The 16,240-nt window shown below is 45.9% G+C and overlaps 1 protein-coding gene across 3 annotated transcripts in view; it reads right to left on the reverse strand.

Moving 5' to 3' along the window:
* The window catches only part of stim2b (stromal interaction molecule 2b), a 41,617-nt gene that overhangs the window by 17,529 nt on the left and 7,848 nt on the right, over nucleotides 1-16,240 (reverse strand). For 2 of the 3 annotated variants that reach the window (XM_047594166.1, XM_047594176.1), the window contains exon 2: nucleotides 4,329-4,459. In XM_047594166.1, coding sequence (XP_047450122.1) covers nucleotides 4,329-4,459 — 131 coding nt within the window. Of the gene's footprint in view, nucleotides 1-4,328; nucleotides 4,460-14,952; nucleotides 15,152-16,240 lie in introns of those variants that run through there. The other variant, XM_047594182.1, reaches the window with a different exon arrangement.

A 16,240-nucleotide genomic window follows, 5' to 3' on the forward strand; every position in this document is an offset into this window, starting at 1 on the left:
GTTTATAGAAAAACAAGTTTCAGTTTCCAAAGGTATTTGCTGAAGAATTTACTACGAATGTTTTCTGACACCAACAGTCCAAAAAAGGAAAACTGGGTTAAAAAAAAACGGCTGATATTCACATTTTAGAAGCTTAACATAACATTTCTGCCTAAACCTGCAAAGACAGATCTTTTTTGGTCTCTTAGAAACAGTGGAAATAACATAACACGTAATCTGCTTTCTAGCTGATATATCAGTCTTTTTAGCCAACAGTCGCTTATTTACACAAACTGGGAGCAAAGTCTATAAAACAGATTTAGCTAAAAATCTTCTGCAGCTTCATAAGTAAGATTCTTTTTTTTTTTTAGGATTCGTTTTCTGTCTGGACCTTTCAACCTTTATAGCACCCTCTCTGCCTCTTCTACACAGTGTGTGCTTACAAGTTTAACACCAAAAAGATATGAGAGCTTCAAAATCCCAAAAATGATGAGCAACAGTTTTGTGCAAAATATTCAAAAATTTTACCCGTAATTGATGAACACGTTCTACAAAAACCTAAGCAGGTAAATATCGTTCCTATATAATGCTACCGCCTCCAATCAGATTTCATGTCATCTTTATTACCACATAAGAATCTCTGAAATGCATGTCATGAAAAACAAGTATGCTGACCACGGCTGTGACATTACAGATATGCCCGCCTTCGCGTGTTAGTCATCCTCTCGAATTTTGGGATAAAGGTAGCGGGGGGAGGGAGAGCAGCGGGAAGTGCGGCGGGGATATTTGTCAGAGGTGTGGGGTTTCTGCCAGGTGGCAAAAGAGGTGGGTGGGTGGGTGATGATGACTTCTGCGCAAAGGCCAGATGCGGGCTGACATCTTCCGACCCCACACTCGTCGCCCTCCCTCACGGCTCTGTCACTCCCTTCAACTCATCGCTGCCAGGAAGAGCCTCACAATGTCATGAAGCCGATGCCACAAAAATGCAAAACCAAACTATCAGATCAAATACAGGCACCAGATTTATGAGATCCATGTTTTTCAGCTGGTCAAATATTACTGAGTCCATATAATCTATCAAGGCTTCGGCTGAACGCATCTACCCACACAATTTTACATCAGAACATGCATAATACCACCTCAGGCATCTATACAGCAGCTTCCTGTACCATTAAAATAGCTTCACTGATGACTTTTATTGCATGTATGGGATTGGCTCCAGATTAGTACATGCCTGACTTTCCAAGCCCATATGATCCTAAGATCCTCCACTAGGGTCCCGCTTGGAAAATCCAAGAGGAGACTGGAATTTACCCAATCAGACGAAACAGCTCTCATTTAAATCTCCCTTAAAGACACGTCACTTCAGAAAGGTCTCCTCTACAAATGTTCTCCTCGTGTGATTTTAATGATTTAATTTGGTATTTTACTTGCATTATTTCTAATCTACTGTTACCTGGTATTTCTTTGTAAAGCTACGATAACCTTGTCTGGGATATTTCTTCCTCAGCTTGAATGATCTTTTCTAAATCTGGCTCTTCTATTGCCACAATAACAGCATTAATAGAGACCTAAAGACTATAGATGCTTTTCAACTGCAGGAACTTTTAGTTCTAGGTCCAAGGCACTCCTTGGTTTGTAACTGGTCCAGACATAAATCAGATCGGTGGATCAGGCTTAACATTGCAGCCACCTTCCTAATATTGTGTAGATCTCCCTTGTACCTCCAAAACAGTTGTGACTCATCAGAGAATGGACATGGGACTTCCAAAGGTGTCCCGTGCCTTTGGGCCCTATGGGTTGAGGGGCTTCTGTGGATAAGGCTTGTTTCAGTCCAAGCTTTATCAAGTTTATATGCAACCAGTGGCTGACTATTACATCAATTCAGCATTGCTATGGTGGTCCTTCAAGATATATAGGTCTCCACAGGTGTCAAATGGGTATTCACCTTCAAAGGGTCCCTAAATCTGGTTCTAGTGACTTATACGACCTAGGTTACAAACGGCACAACATGTCAGTTGGATATTTTGGAAGGAAATTTGATTCACTGAGTTTTTCTTGACCTCCCAGTATCATGTGAAAAAATCACTTTTGACATGCACAACCATTAGGTTACAAAATCCAACTCCACCTGGTACCAAAGCCCAGAGAAGAAGCCTTGAAACCTCCTGTGAAGGGAATTTACAAAACAAACGAGAGGACAGTTTGTTACATACTCTTAATCTCTACATCAAGCAACCGTGACCCATACATAGCCAACTCTTAATGTGAGCCGGAGCTCAGTTCTGAAAGCCCATCAGGCTTCTTCAGACGAGACTCAAAACACCGTCCGGCTATTTACTGCGGCGCCACCACAAGCCTGAGGGGTATAACTGTTTCTCACACCAGCACTTCTCAACCACTTAAAAATGACTCCTGCCAACATACACACAGAAAACGTGACCGTGGTCCCGAGTGGTTTCGTTTGAACGTAAGCGGTCGTTGATTACCAAGAGAGGCACAGGGCACGACGGGTCAGAGCACTCTCAGATATCAGTCGTACCCCTCTAGTCACTCACAGAAACTTGTGGCGCCCACACACAGACACAGTAGCAGCACATTATCAGCTTATTTACCCAGAAGCAAAGACAAAATATCACCGAGTCAGGAACAATGACTCAACTGTCTACTCCGGCAGTTAGTATTAAAATTATTAATATTGTGACTTTAAAGAGCGGCTACAAATCCTGACCTACAAGCAACAAGCTGTTACCCACTATCTTTACTGAAAGCTAAATATTTACTTGCATGTGGCGATCCACTTTCAGGCGTGAGTGTCCTTGCAGCAACACTCAAAACATTTACAAGCAGTTCTGTTTAACTAACCCGGCAACCTACAAAATACAGGATTTCAGCTTAAGCAGTAGCTTCAGTACCTTCATGTATTCACAATGTGAGAACCAAAGAATGAAAACCAGAGGCCACAACAACAGTGTTTAAACTCGACAGTAATACAGGTTTTGCTAGTGTCCACATATCACCTTGAGAAATAACTAGCCTTGAGAAGACTATTTTTCTTGTTGCAAAAGTAGCAGTTTCAACCCTTCAGCACAAAGTAGAGCCTAGTGTGAGCCAAGGGTTGCACGACTTCAGATTACGTGATGGAAGTCGACACTGACTAGTAATAATAATAATAATAATAATAATAATAATAATAATACATTTTATTTCAGGAGCGCCTTTTAAGCCACCCAAGGACACTTTACAGGAAGGAAGAGATGAATACAACAGTAGACAGACACACCAATGGGCACAAAGAAACAGCATTCAAACATCCAAATACAAGAAACATACACTAAGCAACATTCAAGCAGTAACAGACAGACGATGTGCATCATTCAATAAAACAGCATGAATGAAAGTCACTAATTTTACGTCACTAGTAAAATTATAGTGGAAAGTAACGATATGTATAGTCTGTATAAAAAGAGGCTGCTACTCAGCACCATCAGTAGCATTTCATAGTAGTGTAGCTGGGTTTAAAATAATGTGATATTTCTCTGAGGCCTTCTCCATGTACTGCAGTGTTTGGTGAAGTTGTTAATTGACTGTTGTTGAGAGTATTTGTACCATTGATCTGGGAGCGTTAGCGGTCGCCTTTTTAGATGAGTGTGAATTGCAGTAGTACTTTTGCTGTATTTCAGGACTGACTTACATATTCTGTATGTCACAGTAGAACGGGCTTCATGTTAACCCTCTGAAGCCGAACAGATCGCCGGTGATCCATTAAAGTATTTGAATTACCGTAACTCACAGTGGTTTGCGCTGTTGAAAATATTCAAAGTGTGGTTGAACACTGGGAAGCTGGGAAGTCCCAAACATTGCTCTCTTCCTGGGGCTCCCCAGTCTGGCGTTGCCATAATGGCAGCTTTTTTTTCCCCAGAAAGCGCAACTTCCCATTGTTCAGCCACACTTTGAATTTTGTCCATCGGTGAGTTACCGTAATACTGCAAGTTTTTTTTATGCGCAGTTGGATGTTCAGGTACTTCCACACACTTGATGAACCGCTGCTACTTTGCTGCACCGACCAGCTGAAATCCTCACCTGTCTTCTCAGACATGATGCTTTAAGTGAAGACAACAATCTGACTAGTTGACTAGTGTGACAACCCCTAGTGTGAACAGGAGTTGTGAGCAGCTTAAACTAATTTTCCTGGGCTGAAATTTGAACTAAAAGGCAAAACAAACAAAAACATTTTTAAGGATGTCCTGACTCCTGGCCAGAAAACAGAACTTTAATACGTTTCGCCCCCGGCATTGTTTGAACTCGTCCGCCTCGTCCCATTTCCTCAAGCGTCACTCTGTGCTCACCTCCACGCTCTCGTTGACCTCTATCCCCCCATCGTTGTCGTCGTCCAGCTGCTTGTGGATGTGCCGCAGCGCCTCCAGGCTGAAGCGGTCGTCCTCGCCCATGCACGGCGGCATCACTATGAGACAGGGGTCTGCGGGGGGAACAAAGATTCACATTTAGCCGGGAACACCTTTGCCGCACGGGCTGCTTTTCATGTAGCCTACTGAATGAACCGGCTGTCAGTCCAAGATACTTCCAAGGAATTGCTGCTATTAGACATGGCAGAATTGGCAGGGAATGGTGATTGCATTCAAGACGAAACTAGTACAGCACGCTGAACAACTTCTATTGTGGTAAAATTAAACTACATTGCTGAACAACCTCAAAAAATGACAAAGATTTAAGGATAACTGTTGGTATTGTCTGTTACTGGGAATCGGCAGACACTGAGCAACAATGTTGGCATGCATTCAACAGACGCTAGGTTTAACTTCACCTAAGTGCTGGGTGTCTCCACTGGCAAGACAAGTCTGAGAGAACAAGCAGCTGTGGCACAAAGAAACGTCTTATGATAATAATGTCTCGAGTGTGGCTTTTAAGGACAAAGATTCTCATTCTCATCTTCTGTAACCACTTGTCCTAGAGGGCTGAAGGGGGGAGTGGAGCTTATCCCAGCTGGCATCGGACGAGCAACGGGTACGCCCTGGACAGGTCACCAGTCTGTCACAGGGCTAACGCAGAGACAACCACAGACACAGGAAGAACATGGAGACTCCACACAGAAAGGCCCCAGTCTGCCTGGAGGCATCAGTGCTAGCCGCCACTGCGCCGCCGTCAAAAAGGCAAATGAAGACAAATATTGAGAAGACAAATATTAAGGAAAACATATTTGTCCTCCCGCCTGCAGCCGTGAGCCACACCCAGCCTCCAAGTATAAATTACCTTCAGTTAGGCTTCAAGTTTGATCCCAGAACACTTTAGAGAAACATTCTTTGGAGTCATTCCCTGCAGCTCAGCCTGAAATTTGTTAGATTATAATCGGTTACACGGTTATAATCGATAGCTATCCCCAATGCTGAGCTGACGGCAACACGTGAAGCCGCTCGTCTGTCCAGCAGCAGCACGCAGACAAATCGGCGCTGCTGCTGGACTCGTGTGCCGCTGTCATTCCTGCGGCGTCCCCAGGCATCCCCCCTCTTGTTTTTATTCAGCCCCCACTGGGGAAATGAGCCCATTACTTCCAGCCTTCCAAGCGATGGACAGTCGGAGCTGGCCGGGAGCCAAACTCTCTCAGCGGAACAAACACACACACATGCACGACCAGATTTAAACGACCGCGGGGACAGCAGCTCGTGTACAGACACACACACAAACAGATAAATGATCAAAATTCAATCCCCCGCTGCTAACGACGTCCATCGATAACCGTGTACACGTGGGCAGTTTTTAAACTGAAATCTGTCCGTCTGAGTCGAGTGCTCCGTCCAGGCCCAAAAAATAATGATGCGCCCTGTTGGCAGCAGCTCCAGACCACACAGCAACCAAGACCAACACAACAACAGGCAGCCAGTAACGCACATCAAAACCCAGAGCTAGAGTTTCAGATTGTGGAAAACGAACTACCAGGATATTCCAAATGGGGGCATTCTATGTGAATTAGTTGCACAAAAGTAATCCATTTATTGTTTTGTTTTTGTTTTTTGCAGAAACATTAAGTAAACATTTACAAATTTAACAAATAATCTCATGCCATTAAATAAAGAGTCCAAAAGTTTGACCTCTTGGGAAATGCGTTCTTTAAGTTTAGCACAGAGGACACTACTCCCAAAGTCAACCACGTACAAAGTGTAAACTATGTGTTTTCTGTACACATCACAGCCGTACCTCAACTCTGCGATAATAGTCACCTCTGTATATACTCTGTATATATATCTCAGCAAACTACATTAAAAAAATAAATTGTATTATGTTAATTTTGCACAAAAAGTCTGTACACAAAATGACTCAAAGAACAGCATCTTGTATACAGCGTCCTCCGTGGGGTTTTGATGTAGGACCTCTTTAAAGACTTGTTATAGAATTGCCACTTGGCAATCGGCTAGAAGAGGCAAAAGGAGACATTCGATTGGACGCGTGCCTGTGCTAAGTTTGGACGAGACCACTCCGGGGACGGATGAATGTGTCAGAATGAGGAACCGGCTCTGGACTCGGCCTCGCGGCTGGTGAATCTCAGAAGCAAACGATAGAGCGGCAGAGGTTAGATAACGCCGCGCTCATTTGTTCTCATGTAAATGAGACCCATTAGTCCAGGGAGAGAGTGGAACCGCAACGCACCCGACGCAACATTTGACTTGTGTTCGCCAGCCAACTTCCTGGTGTTCGCACCGGCTGAGTCTGAGCGAAGGGGTATGTGTGTAAACACGCACTGACAGAAAGAGGAAGAAAAGAACCAGAAAGTCCATCAACAATACGGAGGTTAAAAAGTGCATCTACGAGTATCAGGAAGTTACATTCTGAAGTGTCTCTCTCTGTCATCTGATGCTTGAGAACGAGTTATATAATTCATTTGCTTAGCTCGCCGGGGAAGTTTACATAGTCTCTTGTTTGCATAGCATGCATACCTATTTGGTTTTTTGGTTATTTAAAGAGGCACAAAACAACTTGTTTTTTTTTTTTCACACAGACACAGCTGCGTGGCTTATTGTTTCTGAGTCACACTTTTAATTTTCTTTGTTCGGAAAGCAGGAACGTCAGCTCACTTTCACAAATAACTTCCTAAGATCTTTATCGCCTGTCACTTCTCTCGTGGCCTAATTCTGTCCCGCACGAGCGCGGATTTATCTTGTGAAGCCGCGCAAGGAAAAGACGGGACAAATGAAACCGCTGTCACTCACACAGGCAGTCTTTGTGTGTGTGTGTGTGTGTGTGTGTGTGTGTGTGTGTGTGTGTCTCGGAGATGTGACGCCGCAGGCCTTTCCTTCCCAGGTGTCCTATTTTTGACTGCTACATGAGGGACAGTCGTTAGCACTACAATGAGGAAGCATGTGACGGGAAGTGGCCGTCTGCGACCCCGGTTGCTCCGAGGGGACGCGCGCCGGATCAAAACAGCCGGGGAAAAGTGGTCCCGAAAGACGACAGAATTGGAGTGGGTTATTTTTAACCCGTCGGGTTCCCAGTTGTCAGGATGTGAAAGCTCAACAATGGCAGAGGTCCCCCTTCCTCAAACACGCGCGGGGGGGGGTTACGCACAAACGCTCGCACGGGCGGGAAAGCGGTCGTACAGTAACTCAACAACTCGCGTGCGGGCTGTCAGAGGACAGCAGGTTTGCTTCAAAAGAATCTGATAACCAAAGCGTTCGGCTGTCAGCTGCTTCCTTTAAACTGAACACTGCGACTTAAAATTTTTTTTTTTTTTTTTTTTTTGTACGCATATAATTAAGAGGCTCTCGTCTTCATCTTCACAAAAAGCCGTTAAGTGGGTGACAGGTTAAGCAGCCGGGGGGGAGTGTGTGGCGTGCGTTTGATGCGTTCGCGGTGACTTTCTGGCGACTTCTTTGAACTCGATCTCTGTGACATTTGTCAGTCGTGTTTGCGCGAGTGAATCGATGCGGCAGTCGAGGAACACTTTGCGTCCCAGACAATTATTTTCATACGCAGGTTTGCTCGCTGCCCTTTGGCCCCTGCAGTGGTTTGATGTGCTTTCTATGCTGCGGTGCTTTTATTCGTTGCAAATCAGTGTAGAGACAGAACTTTAGTCGCAGATAAAGAAGATTCTCCCAGAATAATTAAGTACGAGTGCCTACAGCCTGGAGCTGCAAGTTTCTGTTCTCTGGTCCTAGTCCCACCAACCTGCCCGGTGTTCACTGCTCATCAGTCTCTCCCTAAATGTTACACAATGCATTCATAATTCCAGCCTTTTCACATTTACTAGAACGCCTGTAAGAGACACAGCCTGGCTACCTCAGTAAGCACGACACGCTTAACCTCAAGCTCGTGGGTTCAAGCGCAGCATTAGACATCCCCACTTTTGCAGAACTGTGACTGAAGAAGTGAATCCCTGCTATGTTCACGGTTGAAGTCTCGTCAGCACGCACGTCATCCCTGCATGTTAATACAAGATGAAGAATTACACCAGCTTCTCTACAGGGAATACTCATCTCTCATGCATCTTCTGCTTTTGCTTATCTTCTACCCAACCTCCTTGTTTCTGTCTCTTGTCCATGGATTCCTCCATATGAGCTGATCGAGGAATTTGAAGTTGCAGCTATTGGCGACAGCACAGGCCCTACGTATTTCTGGCTGCTTCTCCATCTCCACAATTAAATTATATTATCCCGAAAGGCAAAAAAAGACACAGTGGCAGTAGCTCAGGAGGTAGAGCGGTCGTCCAGTAACTCAAAGGTTGGTGGTTCGATGCTGCCCTATTCCTAGTCTGTCCTTTTGCAACACACTTAACCCACCTGGCTCTTACAGTGTGAACTCCTATGGTGTATGATCGAGTGAAGTTTGGTGGGGGTTGGCAGCCATGTTTCCGTCAGCCTGCCCTAGCTGTGACCGCTGAGGTAATGTACCACGACCAGGGTGTGACTGCACATTTAATGTATCCAATGCAAAGCGTCTTTGAGCGTCTATGACAAAACTGATGCATTATCATTAATTCGCAGGCGAAAATGATTCCTGACAAATGCAATATTCAGAGAAAAACCTAAAAAAGTGCAGCTCATTTCAAAAGGTGTTTGGTGCAACAACATATAATGTCAAGGAGGAGAAGTAAAGAAGAGGAACTGGTGGATGTTGTCTAGCTGAGTATCAGGAACCATTTTACCAGATGCACAGAACACGCTAAAGACGCTAAAGACCTACACGTTTCACACAGAAAAACACCGGATCACTTTTAAGCAGTGTGGTTCGGTCTCATAGAGGGAGCCCGCAACTGGGCTCAGAGCACCATCAAGTCAGCGCCTGTAAGCTCACAGAGCTCCACCTGAGAGACGCCTCCCCTCCCCACTCCGTCTCGCTTCAAGTCCGACGGTGGACGAGGGCCCAGACTCAGTGTAAGAGTATCCGGGAGCCGGGCCGGGGCTTGTGCAGAGGCAACGCGGAATTAAGATAGCAGGACACGATGGGTTTGACTTGTGACTCCGCTCCAGATTTCTCAGCGTCCTCAGCTATTTCCTGCTCTCACACACAGACAATCACGCGTCGCCTCCCTCCCTCCCTCCCTCCCTCTCGCGGAGCGCGGATGCGGCGAGCGCGACATATCAAAGGCGCGCGCATCAAAGGCACAAGCGCACACACCTTGCGAACACGTGTGAGGCGTCTGAGCGGCAGACTCAAAGAACAGACCGGGCCAAGGTAATGAGGATACAGATCAGAGAGCAAACAAGCTACAATGGATGACAGTGAGCCTGCAGACAAAAACTAAGAGGGGATCAAAGAGTCTCTCATGTGAACACCTAATTAGGTAACATTTAGCTAAAGCTTGGCTTCTGCGTTGAAAGGTTGCAAATTGATGCTCATCTAGACAGTGATCTTATACTCCTGCAACCAACCCAAGCCCCAGTCCACCTAATATAACGGTAAGGCAAACATTATAGATTCAGCTGACCCTACACCTGTAAAGGATCTTAATTTCGCACCATATCGAGAAATTAAAGATTACCACCTTGCAAACGCAAACATTCAACATGTTTCTTAGCCCCTCAAGGACGCCCGATAGAAAATTTCTCAATCCAAACACGTCGGGACAAGTTGGGACAGTTTGCAGGAAATCTCCACGGTGCACCTTAAGGCCACTGAATTACAATCAAGATAACATTTACAGTAGCTTCCGCTGGATGAGCTAGATAAGCACGTTGCCAGCATCGGTCAGCGGCAGCTCGCGGGAGAAACCTCGGGATGTCGGAACTGGTGGAAGGCTTCATTTCAACCGCACATGAAGCTGTTTCATTTTATTTTTTTTAAACCACTGCGACGAAGAAGATGTCAGAAATAAACTCTAGCCTAACTTCTCCCTTAAGTCCGGTCTTAGGGGACACTTCAGCCATGCAGGCCCTGTGTCCCTGAACGCAACACTTCCACTCTCATGATTCGCTACACACACGGTACGTGACTCAGCTACATGAGGAGTTCAGGTGACCCTCCGCCTCGGTGCCACTCATCTCACCATCTGCCACTCCGCGCACCTTGCCCCGCACAGTATATCAGCGCAGTGTCAGCCGTGTCAGCAGTTCATTAGATCCGCTGGCGCCGCACCAAACTCCTCTCGGCTTTCACGCATTAACACGTGCATTTACCGCGCGGATGACGGACGACGCGTCGCGCTTATTCTTACAAATTCCCGCGTTTTACTCGCGCCCCGAAGAGACGCAGGCTGCCGCATCCCCCGATGCGCCGGTCACACCGAACAACGTCCCTGTGTCCCGTGAACGCGGCGAACCCAATGCGTTCTCCGCGCAGATTACGCGCGGCGAATTGTGTGAAAGCGAGGGCGGGAATGCGATGTCAGAGTGTACCAGACTTGTCCTCCGGGACCCGTGTCCATATGGCAGTGTCATAAGTCAAGCTGACGGGTCAGTATTAAAGGGGAGTAAATAAAGCTTCTGGAGAGTCTACCATTTCAGCTCATCAGCAGCCATTAATAAGACACAAATATCATTAGCCGCCTACAAATGCCACCGGCGAGCGCAGGGAGAAGCGAGAGAAGAAGAAGAAGAAGAAGAAGAAGAAGGAGGAGGAGGAGGAACGGGATACGCAAAGTCTGTTTACTCTCAGTAAACTCTCAAGGTCGCACTTTCGGCCCTTGCAAAATAAAACCTTGTTTTTTTTTATTTGTTTGAGCTAATTCTATGTTGAAAAGCCATATTTCAGACCCCGCATTGCGTGCTGTTCCAGGTACAGGCACAGGAGACTGTCAAAACCTGATTCCAAGAACTGCTACCGCAGAGAGTCCCATCATCTGGAGCCCTTGCAAACACACTGCGCCGCATGGGTCCGGGCTCCGCGCGCTCAACAAGTCTGAACTGAATCGGACCCACCCTGAACTGGATTATCTTTCTTGCATTTGCTGAACGTGAAAGGCAATGAAAACAATGGGTGTTGCAAACAATTCAGGCGTGGGTGGATGAGCTCAGGTGACCGTGGACGAGGTTTAGGTTTCGTGCACCGCTCACGCTCCACGAAGTCTACAGGTTTTTTGACCTGGGTCGCCTTTTTTTTCATGAGAGGATCTTGTGAACGGTGAATAGGAACAGAACCTTTTTTTTTTCCCAAAAATTTCCGTTGACAGGACATTTAAATTTTCAAAAATAGTCTTAAAACAATTCAGGTATTAAACTGTCTCTTTGTCTTTGACCTGCCGACCACAGCGAAGTCCAGTGACTCTGGGATACACAATACTCGTATAAACCACCTTAAGGGGTATCAGTTATCCTGTGCTTAGCCCACATCTTTGAGGAAAAAAAAAAAAGAGGCCATATAAAGCAGGGAGGGAACTAGAGCAAAACGTGTGAAGGCTGACTAAGTCTGATCTAAAAACTTCCAGAAAAGGAGACGCTTCTTGCGCCTGGGCAGCCCAGGAATGTTTCACCGAAAAGCAGCGAACACGAGACGTGTGATGTACGTGGCCTGGCCAGAGGAAGGGAAAGAGGCAGGAGAGAATGAAAAGCACCCCTCTAATTAGCCGGCTCTGCCTCCGACACGCTCCTCTGGACGTAAGGTTAATGGACTGGATGTGTACAGAAAACGAGACGGACAGAGACCGAGCGAGAGATCACATGCAAAATTACTAACGAACAACGAGCAGCACGATGAGAAGTCAGTCCCACGTTAGCCTCGTTCATGAGCTCCTCGTTGCAGTGTGGCTGAAGGTTCGGATTAAATGACTTCTAAGTCACGCGCGCAAGTTAACGGAAGATGGGCAACCCTGACCGGGATTAAGTGTCCCTCTGCTGTGACGTGGCCTCGGGGTTGGAAAAACTGAAGGTTCAGACTTCCCCGTCCCCAGTGGAGCTGGGGAAACTGTTCTGTTCTTGGATCTTGTTGGGAAAAAAGTGCTAGAAAAAAAAAAAGAAGGCAGAAATGATTTGAACCTTAGAGGGAACTGAAAATTCAGATAATACTGAATATTTACAATTTGTCAAACATTTACGGAAAAGTTCAAAGGTCCAACGTATTTTTCTCGTGTTAAATCCAAGATAAACTGCCGCCTTTTAAGGCTGTGTTCGCTGGTTGGCCGTTTGCCAGATCTTAGGCCATTGTCGAACCCAGTTCTTGCCCCATCACCACTATTTGAATCAGCGACTTTCCCGACGATTCAGCAAGTTGAACTGGCGGCGGAACGAGGCGGTCGGAGAGACGTCCCGGGTCGGCTGATCAGCGCGGGGAACCGAGTGAACCGGAAATGACGAAAGTAATTGATAACATTCAAAGCGCACAAGCAAGGCTCCACTTTTTCATCTTTATCTCATCTAAACATTCAAAGGACGTGAGGACGTGATCACCCAGGACTAATAAAATGTATACGAACACATCGGCATTATTCACAAGAGGCCAGCTCTGAAACTAGGTTAGTGCCTCCACCGTCCCAGCTACTAGCAGCTCTTCTGGTTTCTTCTTTTGTTTGATGAGCACAGACCACAGCCTCTTGTTGGTATGAAGAGTTATTTCCTTTCACACAGGTGCAAACCAGCCGGACGTGGGCAATAGTCTTTGTGGTGTGTCACATACAACTTTACGGCACAGACACAGCTGAGCTGAGGCCTCCATTTGCCAGTAGTTGGTGTCGGTTCGTACACAAGCAACTTCAATCTTCAATTATTTGAAATTTTCGATTAGCTGAGATTTGTGAAGTTCAAATACTTAGACGTCCATTTATATTAATCAGGGAGAGAAAAACAAAACATGAAAACCACATAAATGGAGTCGGTTTTAAATTGAGTCATTCAACGCAAACCTTTTAACCTTTCAGTAGCGGCTTCACGTTCACATGATCGAATGCATCGGATGGTGTGAGTTCAGTGTTCATGCATCTGACCGTGACAGGCCTCACTGCTTCTTTTTCTATTAATTCTCTCAACAGGAAGGAGCGCATTGCGTGTAAACTGTAAAGGAAGTCTGCAAATCTGAGGTGAAAAACGGCATCCTCCTTCTCCTCCGCATGATTTATTGTCTGTGATGTTTACATTCTCCGAGAATCGTTCAAGCTGCGAAACGTCTGGAATCCTGCACGGCCTCCGACGTTTATGTGAAGGAAAGGAGCTCCGAGAACATCCTGTTCAAACCTTTGCGGCTATGTTTAAATCTACACAAAAAAAAAGAAAAAAAGAAAAAAAAAGAACAAGCAACAACAAAAAACGAAAGTGCCAGTCCACAGATCAGTGGTTTCGGCCAGTTTCGTCGTCACATTCAGCGTGGGAGTGTCTCGGTCGATGTCTGAAGCCGACAGCCGACAGCATGTCTGGCCCCGTGCCAGCATCCTGTGAGCGTCCTCTACCTTCCTGCTCGACAGGATTCTGGTGTTGTTGTTGTTGTTGTTTTAACGTGGCGCTTCCAAATGCGGAGGACGACGCTACGGAAACTACGGAAGATGTGACACGCTGCAGGCAATAATAAAGTAGTTAGGCAGTTAAAGACAAGTGCCCAATTTGAAAAAGAGAAAATCGCTGACTTCCACATGCGCTGTAATACCAACGCTCAGGATAAACAGATGAGGTATGAAGATATCACAGTTCTCAGCGGCACGATTCATTCAGTACTGACAATAAGATACGACTAAAGGTTACACAGTTTGCTAAAAAAGGGGAAGAAAAAGATACTGCCAAACAAAGCAATATCAAACCAGAAGCAGACAGAGGGCCTAAAACCTTAATAAAACCTTAATGGCCTAAGGACATTTTTATTTTTTTCTAGGGAATCAGAAGTAGAAAACACATAAGTATTAGTGTTTAGCAAAATAAATAGGCCCATTTTGGACCAGGTCGCAGAAAGGTCAATAAGCTCCTGAGACAACATGCTACTGTTAGCATCGCTAAGGTTAGCAGCTTTAGCTTGGTTTCTACTTCCTACTTCTACGCGAACATACATCGTAGCCTGCGGTTCGAAATACGTCATATCAAATGATTGTGTGGTTGTGTGTGACCACTGAATTAAGTGAGGGAAAAGTACACAGAATTTCCTGCGGTTGTCTGCAAAAAAAAAAGCGAATCAATTTTGGACCAATCACCGCTGTTATGGCCTAAGAGATGTGTTTGTAAACACCAGGCTACAGAGCGAACTAGAGTACCTAGCTATGCCATAACTACAGCATACCTCCAGTATAAATTCCGTGCAGACGTGTAAATGAATACATCTTTGACACTCGCTTCTTGTGTTTCTTTTTCTTATTATTCAAGCTTCAACTGGTTCTAGTTCAGTGACTTATTAAAAACGCACAACTGATCGGAAATTCTACAGTGAAGCAGTGTGAAAATGAATGAGCAACCAAAACAAGCTGAAAGACACCAAAAAAGCAACAACAGGCAACAACAGAGGTAGGTTATTATATGAGGTAATCTGACCCATCAGCAGCGTAAAAATATTGAAGATCACGTATTTACTAGGTCAGAAACCTGGAGGCCTAAAAATAAATAAATAAAAAGGACGCACGTGTTGTTTTCTCCACTTCAACCTCATCGATTTGTATTTACATCTGAGTCTCCCCTTCCACGGCCGGTCTCCACTTGTGAATTATTTTGCTACGGGCGCAGGTCGGGGCACGAATGTCGGCGGAGGCCGACTCGAGAAGGGACGGCATACCAAAGAAATCCACACCGCTCTTTGCCCCTCTCGCCCAGGCCACCACGTCACGTGCCCCCCCGACGAGGGAAAGTCCCTGAAATCAGAGGGGCCTGCTCCTCACGTCCAACATCTAACTTTAAATCCCGCTCGCATATACATAGACGCTGGATTTGAAAGAGGAATCTTCTGTAGATGTAAAAACGCTGCGTTGCCGCTGTGTGAAATTTGTTCACCTTTTTAAATTGGAATTTCCATCTATTTGAGTCACGGCGTTGAAGAGGCTAAAATAAAACCTCTGGGAGGCGCATTTAACATCAAATAAAAACAAAAGAGCTGCAGATGTGGTGAGACAACTCAAAGTTCAATAAATAAGTGAAACAGGAAACGGCATGCAAATTGTTGAAAGCCACAGTGACAATTTCAGGCCTGTGTGAAGGACACAGCACCGGCTTCTTCCTGTGTTAAGGCGACGAGCATTATCACAGCAGGATGCCACTCTCGTAACAGGACGAGGCTGTGACCTCTGTCGGCCTTTTCTTCCCTCGCAACCAACGAGGGTTTTGGCGTTAAATCGATTTATCGTGCCGCCGCTCGTCCAACCGGAGCTCGACGAAGCTTTTCAAACGACCGGCGGTTCAAAAACGCTCCGATTTCATGACGACTTGAACGCAGGGGAAGCGAGAAATGAAAAAGGAACCGAGGCCGTTTTTTTCTACAAGCGTGTTTGCATATGTGCGTGAGCGCGTATTTTTGTGCTTTTTTCTTTCTTTTTTTTTCTTCATTCCTGTCTATTAACATGCAGTGTCGCTCATATCTGTCGTGAAGGGTCCAGCCAAGCCGAGCCAGCCAAGCCAGCAGCGGCGCGCGCTGCCAGCTAGGGGATCAACACCTTCAAGAGCGCCGGGGAGCGACAACAATAGCGTCCTCTGGGAGAGCTGAGGGCAGACAGTTGTGCTACTGTAGGCCACTCGCGGCAGGAAACGGCGTACAGCTGAGCACAGATGACCTACATCTCCTACTGGAGCGCCGGCTGCATCAGTGAATCAGCTTACTGGCTGCCAGTGCCCCGTGAATGAATTATCTAGAACGCCACGCCGGTCAGAGCATCGGTGATTCGTGTAAATCAAGCCTTTGTTTTCATTTTTTTTTAACTTAC

The sequence above is a fragment of the Mugil cephalus genome, chromosome 1, assembly GCF_022458985.1.
Source record: "Mugil cephalus isolate CIBA_MC_2020 chromosome 1, CIBA_Mcephalus_1.1, whole genome shotgun sequence".
NCBI lineage: Eukaryota > Metazoa > Chordata > Actinopteri > Mugiliformes > Mugilidae > Mugil > Mugil cephalus.